The sequence below is a fragment of the Mytilus trossulus genome, chromosome 11, assembly GCF_036588685.1.
Source record: "Mytilus trossulus isolate FHL-02 chromosome 11, PNRI_Mtr1.1.1.hap1, whole genome shotgun sequence".
NCBI classification, from domain to species: Eukaryota; Metazoa; Mollusca; class Bivalvia; order Mytilida; family Mytilidae; genus Mytilus; species Mytilus trossulus.
Window position 1 is genome coordinate 46,212,639 of NC_086383.1, and position 14,741 is coordinate 46,227,379.

General features: G+C 32.8%; 1 protein-coding gene across 1 annotated transcript; it reads left to right on the forward strand.

Annotated features, from left to right (window-relative positions):
• Positions 1–895: 895 nt before the first annotated feature.
• LOC134690089 (collagen alpha-1(IV) chain-like) lies at positions 896–12,173 on the forward strand. The gene is made up of 6 exons (XM_063550061.1): positions 896–924; positions 2,506–2,790; positions 3,412–3,435; positions 5,710–5,814; positions 6,454–9,324; positions 12,070–12,173. Exons 2-6 carry the CDS (start codon positions 2,520–2,522, stop codon positions 12,171–12,173), a joined length of 3,375 nt encoding a protein of 1,124 aa, XP_063406131.1. The 5' UTR covers positions 896–924; positions 2,506–2,519.
• Positions 12,174–14,741: the final 2,568 nt, after the last annotated feature.

Genomic DNA, 14,741 nt, shown 5'->3' on the forward strand with positions numbered 1-14,741 from the left:
TAGTGCCATATAGAATTTGATGACAGAATCGTTTTAATCATTCTGAATACCTTTGACTGGTGTTCGAACGTTATTAGGTATTCGAAAGTTTCGATGGAGATTCAACATTGTATGCATTTTTGAAAATAAAAAAAATGTGGTGAAGGCGACTCGTATTTCATATTTCGCTCCTTAAAATTAACACACAGAGAAAAACTCATTTCGTTCTAGAAAAACAACTCTTTATTAATCAATGGCTTACACTTCTTTTGGTAGATTTGCAAAAGCCTGCCATGATTAATGCTTTGAAGGATAACGAAGAACTTCAATCAACGGTTAGTTCGATCTCTTTTATATTTAAGAATGAAATTTTGATTGGTTAACATATGCAAATTCCTATACTGAATCAATATCACACAACAATCCTTTATGATGTAAGATATATAGCAAGGAAACGTAATAAAACGCTTTTTCAGGTATTTTTTAAAAGAAATTTATTGAAATAAAAATATAAACACATATTAGTATACGAAAGTTTTGCTGTAAGTTAGGCTTTTATTTTATAAAAGTTTAGAAACAAACTTCAGATTTTTTTCTGTGGTTTTCTAAAATAAAAAAAAATCGAATTTCTTATCCTTTCTATATCTAGTCTCGTCCTTTATGAAAAACTTTTGAAACTGACATTTAGTGTCTAAACAATTCAAATTAGCTCATGTACTATTGTTCTCTTACTTGTAATTAAAGAGGTATCAATGTTGGTATAGAACCCGTTAATGAGGAGTTCCTCCTGAAATCAAGCCCGTTGATAAGGTGTTTCACATACAACCAAACAATAAAAAGATGTCGTAACCTTTAGAAGGTATATACTGTTGACAACACAATAAGTTTATATATGTTTTAATATTTCATAGGAAAAACAAGATTTGATCCGCCAGAAAAGGGCTGGTAGGTATGACCTTAATATCGGTAGAACTATTTGTGGATTCCTTTAAATGCCATAGAACTATTGGACTATTTCAAATCTCAATCTATTTCTGAAATTATTTATTACATACTTTTTGCCCATGTAAAATTTTTAAATTAATTGTACATTGAACGACAAAAATATGTGACTTATACAAATTTTTGACGTCAGACACGCGAATAGATGAATGTGTTTGTAGATAGATGTTTTTGTGTTCTGTTAAATTGTTCCTTTTAAAATTGTTATACGATGATGACTGCTGTATCTATATTTTGACTATTTTATTTATTATGTCTGTTTAGTTAACACATCATTGTAAATATAACACAATTTGATGAGACTGTCAACAAAGTGAGAGATTTAACGCTATAAAACCAGGTTTAATCCACCATGCCTGTACCAAGTCAGGAATATGACAGTTTTTGTCCATTCGTTTTTTATGTGTTTTGTCGCTTGATTTCGCCATGTGATTGTGGACTTTCCGATTGGATTTTTCTCTGAGTTCAGTTTTTTTGTGATTTTACTTTTTAAATTACATTTTCATATTTGTGGTTATGAATTATTTTTATTTGTGATATGGAGGTAAGGTACAGAATACTATTTTCAATTTTGCAAACTGAAACATGAAGAATATTAAAAAAACCGCATTCACTCCCAATGCTTTAAAGACTAATTGAAAAAGGCAGTTTTGTGTAAACCAGAGAGTTGTAGTATATTTCTGACGAAACAGACATTTCAAATTATTAGTTTTAGTGTAAGAATTCGTGCTCCTTTTTTCTAAATTAGAATGCGAAATATGTTTTAATTTTATGATACTGTTATACAAGTGAGAGGATTAGCTAGCAATAACACCAGGTTCATTTAACTATTTTCTACATCAGGAAATGACTGTAACAAATCAGGAATTTGACGGTTGTTTTCAATTCATTTGATTTGTTTGAGCGTTTGATTTGGCCATTAGGTAGTAAAGAACTTTTTGATTTCAATTTTCTTGGAGTTCGGTACTTTTGTTGTTTTACTTTCAATTGACGAAACGAAAACAAGAAACTGTTATATGTTATAACTTTAAGTATGTATGTATCACTTGTTGTCTTGATCTTAATATCAAGTTTAACATCACCTTTAAGGAGCTGTTTAAAAAGCAAGAACAATCTACATGAATATCATTATTTAACAGAACTACTAAAAAAAAATTATGGTTAAGGAAATGTTGTCGTCTTTCTCATCTATAAATCCATGGTGTATTGTAGTTTATCTTAGTTATCGACAACTACATATTATCTTAAAACAATAGTCCTTCAAAAAGAAGATATTTACGTAAGACAATACAACAAGCATTCCAATAAATTATGCATTGATTTGTAGAGTTTTTGACAGATATGATCAGAAATGGTATGTGGAACTCATAGAAATTTTGTTCGGTGAAATTATGCACTTAATGACTCATTATGATAAAAGCAGCAAGTGCGGTGCCTTGGAGTGCCAACTGTCAACTATATAAGTTAATGCTATTAAACTCAAACCACTCTTTTTTATGTTCTACTATACATTGTGTGTTTTAGTTCCTGTGGATACCATGAGTACTTGCCAAGGTGCTACAATGAACACGGTTCCATGTAATGAACCTAATACTCTTCATATACTGAAAGCATACTACGGAGAAATTGACTGTAACTCTAATGCAATGATACCAATTGAGACTATGACAGCATGTGGAGAATTTGTGACTGTCACCGTGTCAGATATTTGCAATAATCTCACATCATGCTCTCTCACTGTATCAGATACCGTGTTAGATAGCAACACAATGTGTAATCCTAAAAATCTATATCTTGAATACGATTGTGGTGAGTGTATATTTTTTATATCATATACCTGAAAGCAAACAAGTAGTGCATTATATGAAATAATTGATAAATACATGCAATACCTGCCCTGTTAATATATTTTCGTCTGACAAGAGATTTAACTCGAAAGTAGTGTTTGGTTCCATGTTCGATCGATAGAGTTTTCAGTTAAGCTTCATTCTTGGCGTATAATCGACGACAAATTAGTGTATGCTTCTCTAGGACTAACATTAATAATTTCACTAATTCCATGTGTGACAATGATTCCTTTCGGTGTGTCTATTGCAGTGGTATATAAATGTTCAATAATAATTTGACCACATTATTTATGAATGTGTTTTAACCATTACATACGAATGCAATGCTTTTTTATTTGCTATAAGTATTGTGATGCTTACTGATAATGATGTCACCCAATTATATGGTAGGCGAGGCACGACGAAAACAATCCTGCAGAATATGTTGACAGCTGAATTGTGCATTTTTTAAATCATACATCATGTATGCTTTTTTACAAATTACAAATTAAAGATTATTACTTGCAATTGTAATATTATGTATTTGATCATTCTATATACATTACGTTTTCGTCGAAAGTCTTATATTGTATTTTTTTTTCAGTGCCTCCATTGCTGATTATTGAAGGTGGGTTATAAACAAAGCAAAAAATGAAATATTTATCGCCAGATTTCAGCAATGTCTTTGAAAAAATAGTTATGTTTATCATGTTTATGAACATACATATTTGAGGATGATCTCTCCTTAGTTATGAAATATAAAACTTAAAAAAAAGTGTTATAATTGGTAGTACATGAATGACGAAAATTATACGCTGGGAAAAAATTAAAGATCCGTGTCAATGTTTTTATCCCAAATTTATGTATTTGGTTTTGATGTTATATATTTGTTATTCTCAAAGGATTTTGTCTAATGCTTAGTCCGTTTCTGTGTGTGTGTGTTACATTTTAATGCTGTGTCGTTGTCCCCCTCTTATTTTTAATGCGTTTCCCTCAGTTTTAGTTTGTTATCCCGATTTTGTTTTTTTGTCCATAGATTTATGAGTTTTGAACACCGGCATACTGCTGTTGCCTTTATTTAGTTTATATAATCAATTGAACATTTGAAGGGAAATGATTCTCTCTAGCTGTGCCGTGTGATGACATTTGAGTAGCAATACGATATTTATTTGTGTTTTTGTGTGATAACATTTAAGCATCAAAGCATTGATTGCAGTTTGGGCAAACATAATCTGTTTGGACGTGACCATATTTAAGGTCTTGTCAATTTGGGCTATAATCTTGATTATTATGTTGATCGTTGGTGTTTCGTATTTGGTGAAACGGATTTGGCTGCTGGTGTTGTCTGTGATATTTGTTTGTCCCCGACGGTATCACAAACTTAGGAATTTTAGCTTTTGGGATGATCTGAAATATCATAGATATGGTCAATTTCATTAAATTTATTGTGAAAGAATAGCTGAATTATTTGAAATACTAAGGTTTTTCTACCCTCATGCATATATTGAATACACCATTTGTTTAATCCACCATTTTCTACATTTGAAAATGCCTGTACCAAGTCAGGAATATGACAGTTCTTGTCTATTCGTTTTTGATGCGTTTTGTTATTTGATTTTGCCATGTGATTATGGACTCTCCGTATTGATTTTCCTCTGAGTTCAGTATTTTTGTGATTTTACTTTTTAATTACAACTTTTGCGGAATGTCAGTTTTTTAAGTCTTTAAACGTCGTATTTGACATGTTCCTCTAATTGTTCTTAATGAACTACTAAGTGTAATTAGTCAAATGCACAGGAGTATCGATTTCGCAGCCTGATATCTTCGAAAAGTATTGTGTTTGTTACCTGTTATCGGTTGTATATACCCTTTTTGCTGTTTTAACTGTGTAAATATAGAACATGGATCTCTGTTTTTGCAATGCACATGTGCTACATTTCTCTTTGCTTACACTGTGTATGCTTGGTACATTTATATGTAAAAAATGAAAATAGTTCAAGATAAAATCAATCGTTAAAGGGGCACTTGCTACGAGATATATAAAAAATCTAAAGTATGATTTTTTTTCAATCATTAAAGAAAGTAATATAGTGAAATAATAATTCAATATTAGCAGCTATAATGGTTAAATTTTGTAAATTAGGCTAATACAAATTGATAAAGAATTATTCACTTGCAAGTGGATAACTCGACCTCATTAAACCTGTATTCATGTAAACTCCAATTAAACCCTTTAGAAAGAGATAAAATAACGCATGCATTGTCTGTGTACGATTATTGAAAGGAAAAGAATGACAATATTGAAAGTCAAACAAAGGTAAATAATTTGATTGACTGATTCGATCCACCAAAAAATCATTCCTATTTAGGAAAAAACGACGATTAACATAAATGTTTAATCTATAATACAAAATTTAGTAGACCTTTAAAAAACTAACTGCACGAGTTGCATAGTCTATGTATATCTATGTTTATGTTTACATCGCTTATATGGTCATGGAAAGTTAACTCGAAATTTAATTCAACTGCGTCATTGCTAAAATTCACACGAAACATAGTTTAATCTTATTTCCATTGCCTGTAAATTGTTTATTTTATATTTTTGATAGTTTGGAAAATGTTTTACATTGTTATAAATAACATATGAAAATTTGGGTCAATTGGTGAACATGAATTTGACAGCTATTGCCCCTTTAAAGGTTTAAACTATATGATAATGTTAATCATTGGTCAACTAAAGTCTGACACGTCATAATTTTTCTGTTTATGAATATGATATTCTTATAGTGTTAAAATAACAGACATTGTGTGCTGATCTTGACATATGAATCATTTCTGAATCCTATATACATGATAAACACATGTCTGGTGACACGTTCACATACATATGTGTATTTTGTAGGACTTCCTGGACCTGAAGGTCTCCCTGGTCCAATAGGAATGAAGGGCATGACAGGCGTAGGTGACAAAGGAAATACGGGACAAGACGGAATGAAGGGACTGAAGGGTAACAATTACATAACTATTCACAGGTCGTTTAAGTACTCCAAAAAGAATTAATATAAAGCTGCAGATTGGTTGCTCAGGTTTTCAAAATTGTAAATTATGGTTAAGTCGAAGTTTTGAAAATAATTATTAAACTTATGCACAAAAGTAGACGTACTAAAAAGATATCGATATTTAAAATTTAAAATTGTATATTACTAGTACTTGTATTAAAGGAAGATGTCAGATCTGTTTGAATTTTCTTTTACAATTTAATAATCCGAATTTTGTATATTACACCAAATATCAGTTATTAATATTGTTTTGTGAAAAAAAACAAAAGTTGAAAATTAGGAAGGTTTATTGTTTTTAATTGGCCTGCACATATATAAAGTGCTGAAGGGAATCATTTAGTGAACTGTTGATAAGCATGCACACATATAAATTCAAATTAACATTTCCAAACACTTTTGGTTGTACTTTGTAAAATACAGGTCTGTTCATTGTTATTGGCCTACATGTTTATGTCTATGCCATTTTCCCTTTATACTTTTTTATAATTAACTATCACCTGCTCAATCGCCTAATTAGAACAAGATAAACTGTTGTAAGGATATTTAGAAAACTAATCACATTTGAAAAAGGACGTTGATATTTACAGGAATTACTGGTCCCAAAGGTGAGACAAATATGATCATCGGCGGGACAGGTGAACAAGGAAGACGGGGGGAGAGAGGAGATAGATCACCTTTTAGAGGACCAAAAGGATTGAAAGGAGGAAAAGGGTTGAGTGGTATGAAAGGTCACAAAGGCAACAACGGTATAAAAGGCAACAAAGGAGCTAAAGGACTAACAGGAAACAAAGGATCGAAAGGATATAAAGGTCTTAAAGGCAATAAGGGATACAACGGTCAAAAAGGACAAAAAGGATACAAAGGAATAATAGGTGTAAAAGGTGTAAAGGGACAAAAAGGTTACAAAGGAAAGAAAGGTTTTAAAGGAATAAAAGGGGACAAAGGAGTCAAAGGAATTGTGGGGAACAAAGGAAGTAAAGGTATAAAGGGATACAAAGGAGAAAATGGACAAAAAGGAAATAAAGGCTTTAAAGGAATAAAGGGATATAAAGGACAAAAGGGAATAAAGGGATATAAAGGGAATAAAGGTCAGAAAGGATTTAAAGGACTTAAAGGACAAAAAGGATTTAAGGGAAACAAAGGCATGAAAGGTTATAAGGGGTACAAAGGACGTTCAGGATATAAGGGAAACAAGGGTGATAAAGGTATGAAGGGATATAAAGGACATAAAGGATATAAAGGAAACAAAGGAGTGAAAGGTAACAAAGGATTAAATGGTCAAAAAGGTTCTAAAGGATCAAAGGGAATGAAGGGATTAAAGGGATACAAGGGACAGATAGGAACTAAAGGATACAAAGGACAAAAAGGACTTAAGGGCTACAGAGGCCAAAAAGGATACAAAGGACTTAAAGGACAGAAAGGTCATAAGGGACATAAAGGAATGAAAGGAATCAAGGGTTACAAGGGGCAGAAGGGTAATAAAGGGTACAAGGGATCGAAAGGGTATAAAGGATTTATAGGACAGAAAGGACAGAAAGGGGGCAAGGGCTCCAAAGGACAAAAAGGATTAAAGGGATATAAAGGTATAAAAGGTTACAAAGGTCACAAAGGAATGAAAGGATATAAAGGATTTAAAGGACAGAAAGGTATTAAGGGATACACAGGACAAAAAGGATTAAAAGGATATAAGGGACAGAAAGGATTTAAAGGTTACAAAGGTATGAAAGGAATTAAGGGAAATAAAGGACATAAAGGACATAAAGGATACAAAGGACAAAAGGGATATAAAGGATTTAAAGGACAGAAAGGAAACAAAGGATTTAAAGGTCTGAAAGGGAATAAGGGATACAAGGGAACTAAAGGATATAACGGAGAAAAGGGACAGAAAGGGTTTAAAGGGAACAAAGGTTCTAAAGGATTTAAAGGATATAAAGGACATAAAGGTGGCAATGGAAATAAAGGTCATAAAGGGTATAAGGGTGAAAAAGGAACAAAGGGGGATAAAGGTTATAAAGGTAAAAAAGGAAACAAAGGCATCAAGGGACAGAAGGGTTATAAAGGACAAAAGGGATACAAAGGAATTAAAGGTTTACAGGGGCGTAAAGGAGAAAAAGGAGGTAAAGGTTACAAAGGTATGAAGGGACTCAAAGGATACAAAGGTCAAAAAGGCCTACAGGGACAGAAAGGACAGAAAGGGTTCAAAGGTTACAAAGGCCAGAAAGGGAATAAAGGAAATAAAGGTAAAAAAGGTTATCATGGATTAAAGGGAATAAAAGGAAATAAAGGATATAAAGGACAGAAAGGAATCAAAGGTAGCAAGGGACAAAAAGGATACAAGGGTCAGAAAGGAACAAAAGGATACAAAGGAAATAAAGGACATAAAGGATATAAAGGACAAAAAGGACAAAAGGGATACAAGGGAAGTATAGGACAGAAAGGATACAAAGGATTCATAGGACAAAAAGGGAACAAAGGGAACAAAGGACAAAAAGGATTTAAAGGTATTAAAGGAATAAAAGGATACAAAGGAAACAAAGGACAACAAGGCCAGAAAGGATATAACGGATTTAAGGGTCAAAAGGGCCAAAAAGGTTTCAAAGGACAAAAAGGTTACAAAGGTTTAGAAGGATCGAAAGGACACAAAGGTTACAAAGGACAGAAAGGTTATAAAGGACAAAAGGGAGAAAAGGGATACAAAGGAATTAAGGGTATGAAAGGTGATAAAGGATATAAAGGGACAGAGGGGCACAAAGGGCAAAAAGGGCCAAAGGGAAATAAAGGATACAAAGGTCAGAAAGGAAATAAAGGAGGTAAAGGTATAAATGGATACAAAGGTAGTAAGGGTAAAAAGGGCTTAAAAGGAAGCAAGGGAATGAAAGCATTCAAGGGACACAAAGGAAGTAAAGGATTAAGAGGATTGAAAGGACAAAAGGGTATGAAAGGAAGTAAGGGACTGAAAGGCATTAAAGGATACAAAGGAGTGAAAGGAGTGAAAGGTGCAAAGGGATTGAAGGGATACAAAGGAAATAATGGACAAAAGGGATATAAAGGAACCAAGGGAATGAAAGGATACAAAGGAGTGAAAGGAGACAAGGGACATAAAGGTTATAGAGGTCTAAAAGGACAGAAAGGATACAAAGGATATAAAGGACAAAAAGGTCAAAAAGGTTACAAAGGATACAAAGGAATTAAAGGACAGAAAGGAAATAAAGGATACAAAGGACAAAAGGGAATGAAAGGTTATAAAGGAATAAAAGGATACAAAGGTTATAAGGGACATAAAGGAAATAAAGGACAAAAGGGATACAAAGGTACTAAAGGACAAAAAGGTTACAAAGGACAGATTGGTTATAAAGGATTAAAAGGTGATAAGGGACAACGAGGGCAACGAGGATCAAAAGGAAATAAGGGCTTTAAAGGAGAGAAAGGTGATAAAGGAACAGAGAAAGGAATAAAGGGTATGTCCTTACTTATATCAGTCAGTGTCTTATCATTACAGATTAGGGTATGTCCTTACTTATATCAGTCAGTGTCTTATCATTACAGATTAGGGTATGTCCTTACTTATATCAGTCAGTGTCTTATCATTACAGATTAGGGTATGTCATTACTTATATCTGTCAGTGTCTTATCATTACAGATTAGGGTATGTCCTTACTTATATCAGTCAGTGTCTTATCATTACAGATAAGGGTATGTCCTTACTTATATCAGTCAGTGTCTTATCATTACAGATTAGGGTATGTCCTTACTTATATCAGTCAATGTCTTATCATTACAGATTAGGGTATGTCCTTACTTATATCAGTCAGTGTCTTATCATTACAGATTAGGGTATGTCATTACTTATATCTGTCAGTGTCTTATCATTACAGATTAGGGTATGTCCTTACTTATATCAGTCAGTGTCTTATCATTACAGATTAGGGTATGTCCTTACTTATATCAGTCAGTGTCTTATCATTACAGATTAGGGTATGTCCTTACTTATATCAGTCAATGTCTTATCATTACAGATTAGGGTATGTCCTTACTTATATCAGTCAGTGTCTTATCATTACAGATTAGGGTATGTCCTTACTTATATCTGTCAGTGTCTTATCATTACAGATTAGGGTATGTCCCTACTTATATCTGTCAGTGTCTTATCATTACAGATTAGGGTATGTCCTTACTTATATCAGTCAGTGTCTTATCATTACAGATTAGGGTATGTCCTTACTTATATCTGTCAGTGTCTTATCATTACAGATTAGGGTATGTCCTTACTTATATCTGTCAGTGTCTTATCATTACAGATTAGGGTATGTCCTTACTTATATCAGTCAGTGTCTTATCATTACAGATTAGGGTATGTCCTTACTTATATCAGTCAGTGTCTTATCATTACAGATTAGGGTATGTCCTTACTTATATCAGTCAGTGTCTTATCATTACAGATTAGGGTATGTCCTTACTTATATCAGTCAGTGTCTTATCATTACAGATTAGGGTATGTCCTTACTTATATCTGTCAGTGTCTTATCATTACAGATTAGGGTATGTCCTTACTTATATCAGTCAGTGTCTTATCATTACAGATTAGGGTATGTCCTTACTTATATCTGTCAGTGTCTTATCATTACAGATTAGGGTATGTCCTTACTTATATCTGTCAGTGTCTTATCATTACAGATTAGGGTATGTCCTTACTTATATCAGTCAGTGTCTTATCATTACAGATTAGGGTATGTCTTTACTTATATCAGTCAGTGTCTTATCATTACAGATTAGGGTATGTCCTTACTTATATCTGTCAGTGTCTTATCATTACAGATTAGGGTATGTCCTTACTTATATCTGTCAGAGTCTTATCATTACAGATTAGGGTATGTCCTTACTTATATCTGTCAGTGTCTTATCATTACAGATTTTAATAACTGCTTTGTACATTGTTCATAGTTAAAATCCGTAAATATGTTGATTAATAATCATTAAAGCAAGTAAAATTTCATTTTTTTTAAACGAACATAAATCATGCTCGTCGTTATCGTCCATTTCAATCATATGACAATGTTAATAAATCGTTAATTTCCCCCACACTACACAGTAACTTAATAAATATTGGAATATATCTTTACACAATCACGCAAAGGCTAAGAAAGATTTATACCATACATAGTATTTGTAAACACGAATCTTTAAATATTTAACACTTTGCTTGTTATAACAAAACCAAGAAAGAAATTATCAACAAAACTTTACAAGTAAGAAAAATAATACATTTCTATTGGTCTTCTAATAAAATTGAGAATGGAAATGGGGAATGTGTCAAAGAGACAACAACCCGACCAAATAAAAAACAACAGCAGTAGGTCACCAATAGGTCTAAGAAACATTGGTACATGTAGTAATATAAACTAAGAAGTAGCAGTCAACGTCAAACGCAATAGCCACGTAATAGTAGATTATAAAACTCCATAACGAGAGTTTGAAGGGGAAGCGAAAAAAATAAAAAGTAATCCCAAAGTAACAAAGTGTATATCGATAACAGTATATTGCATCATACAATTGTTTCAGAGAGCTTGAATTGATGAGTTTTATAAAATATTTAAAAGTATGCATGAAGTAATGTATGGTATAAACCGAAACCACAGAGCATTGGATAAAAAAGTAACAGGAGAAAGGAACATGAACAGGAAAATGAAAGGGAAAAGCTGATAATTTTGGTCTGAAAATAGGCCTTACTAAAAGGCAAGGCTTAATAGTTATCAAAAGTACCAGGATTATAATTTAGTACGTCAGACGCACGTTTCGTCTACATAGACTCATCAGTGACGCTTATATCAAAATATTTATAAGGCCAAACAAGTACAAAATTGAGGAGCTTTGAGAAATAAAATTCTTAAAAGTTGTGCCAAATACGTCTATGGTAATCTTTTTCAGCGCGTTTCGTCTTCATAAAGCTGTTTTACTAAGTATATTTTTTAGAGATATGTTTAAAACCATAGGCGTAAACGCAACAAGTACTGATCAAATGTAGATTATGCCTCTATTCAACATCTTGATATAGGTAAAATTGTAATGATTGCAAAAAGATATGAAAGTGAGTGGTTCTGTATGTCTTAGCTGGTGAGTCGGTTGATATAGCTGTTGAAAATGTTTATCACTAGACATCAGACTATTTTCCATTCTTCACACAATTATATGTTTAAATATTTTAGGAAAAGTAGGACGAAGAGGAAAAAGAGGTCCAGATGGAGAGGTTAGAATTTTAAATAATTGTAACATTAAATCGACCTTTCATTGTTGTGGCAATTTTGCATAAAGAAAATAGACTAATTTGTCACCATTACTGTTCATTAGAACTTTAGTATAAGATCTTCAATAGTGTCAAATCAACACATTTAAAATCTAAGTGAGTGAGGTCTATTTTCGTAAACTAAAGTAGAATAACGGTGATTTATAAGTTGCATTGTTTTAAACGTTGATACATGCAATTAAAATTGTCTATGCACTCTCACAAACTGGTTATGGTTAATGAAAGTCATCTATATCACAATAAACTCTACATCCAAATTTGGTATGGTTTCCAATGAGGCAACTATTCGAACATTTTAAAAGTGGTTGTAAGCAATAATAGACCGTCATTAATGAGAACAACTAATGCCGTATACACGTATGCCGTCATAAATATACGAAACTACTTAACATATCATGCAATGTCATTTAGATTTCTTCAAAGTGTTTTCTATTTTATTCATTTAGCCTCTGGGGTAGGAGTCAAAGAACAAATTGAATGTAAATAAACAAGGTACTGTATATAAGTAGTTTAAATCAAAACGAAAACTTAATAATAAAAAAAACTATAATTATCTAAATGATTTTTGATGCAATTTAAAAGGCATATGCAGTGAACAAAATATTTGCAATTGCATTTCTAGCCCAGTGCTGTGGTGTAATCAAACCTGTACATTGAGACATATCATTACACAAACAGACGAACAAGATAAAACAATTCCAGTTTTCGTCCAGTTAATTAGATATTTATTTTGTATCAAACCTCATTTTATCAATATCAATTCACCATATGAAACTTACATTTTTTAATCAGGACATAGAAATAGCTTTATTTTCATAAACCAAAATACATAGTACAGAAATATTATAAACATCAATAATATAACATGGAGTCAGAATTAATACGAATGTATTATCTACAACTAGACAAAAAAAAATCCAGCTACATGTTATATGAAAAAAACATTATGTATGTATACAATATTATATAAAAGTTATTATAAACAATGTTTCCCCTAAGAGTCCAGCTATTTATCAATCAATCTGATATATTTTCACAAATGATTCAGCATACTGTTGTCTTTAAAGTATTCATCAAATCACGAAATTTTAATATGTTTGGTCTAAGCGTAGCGGTGGTATCTTGGTATCGAGCTTGTCTCTTCTTATCAATATTCATGTAACTTACATTGTTTTAATCAACCACAGCGGTGGTATCGTGGTACCATGCTTGTCTCTTCTAATCAATATTCATGTAACTTGCATTGTTTTAATCAACCACAGCTGTGGTATCGTGGTACCGTGCTTGTCTCTTCTTATCAATATTCCTGTAACTTGCTTTGTTTTAATCAACCACAGCTGTGGTATCGTGGTACCATGCTTGTCTCTTCTAATCAATATTCCTGTAACTTGCATTGTTTTAATCAACCACAGCGGTGGTATCTTGGTACCGTGCTTGTCTCTTCTTATCAATATTCCTGTAACTTGCTTTGTTTTAATCAACCACAGCTGTGGTATCGTGGTACCATGCTTGTCTCTTCTAATCAATATTCCTGTAACTTGCATTGTTTTAATCAACCACAGCGGTGGTATCTTGGTATCGAGCTTGTCTCTTCTTATCAATATTCATGTAACTTGCATTGTTTTAATCAACCACAGCTGTGGTATCGTGGTACCATGCTTGTCTCTTCTAATCAATATTCCTGTAACTTGAATTGTTTTAATCAACCACAGCGGTGGTATCTTGGTACCATGCTTGTCTCTTCTAATCAATATTCATGTAACTTGCTTTGTTTTAATCAACCACAGCGGTGGTATCGGGGTACCGTGCTTGTCTCTTCTTATCAATATTCATGTAACTTCCATTGTTTTAATCAACCACAGCGGTGGTATCGTGGTACCGTGCTTGTCTCTTCTTATCAATATTCATGTAACTTACATTGTTTTAATCAACCACAGCGGTGGTATCTTGGTATCGAGCTTGCCTCTTCTTATCAATATTCATGTAACTTACATTGTTTTAATCAACCACAGCGGTGGTATCTTGGTATCGAGCTTGCCTCTTCTTATCAATATTCATGTAACTTACATTGTTTTAATCAACCACAGCGGTGGTATCTTGGTATCGAGCTTGCCTCTTCTTATCAATATTCATGTAACTTACATTGTTTTAATCAACCGCAGCGGTGGTATCTTGGTATCGAGCTTGCCTCTTCTTATCAATATTCATGTAACTTACATTGTTTTAATCAACCACAGCTGTGGTATCGTGGTACCGTGCTTGTCTCTTCTAATCAATATTCCTGTAACTTACATTGTTTTAATCAACCACAGCGGTGGTATCTTGGTATCGAGCTTGCCTCTTCTTATCAATATTCATGTAACTTGCATTGTTTTAATCAACCACAGCTGAGGTATCGTGGTACCGTGCTTGTCTCTTCTTATCAATATTCATGTAACTTACATTGTTTTAATCAACCACAGCTGTGGTATCGTGGTACCGTACTTGTCTCTTCTAATCAATATTCATGTAACTTACATTGTTTTAATCAACCACAGCGGTGGTATCGTGGTACCGTGCTTGTCTCTTCTTATC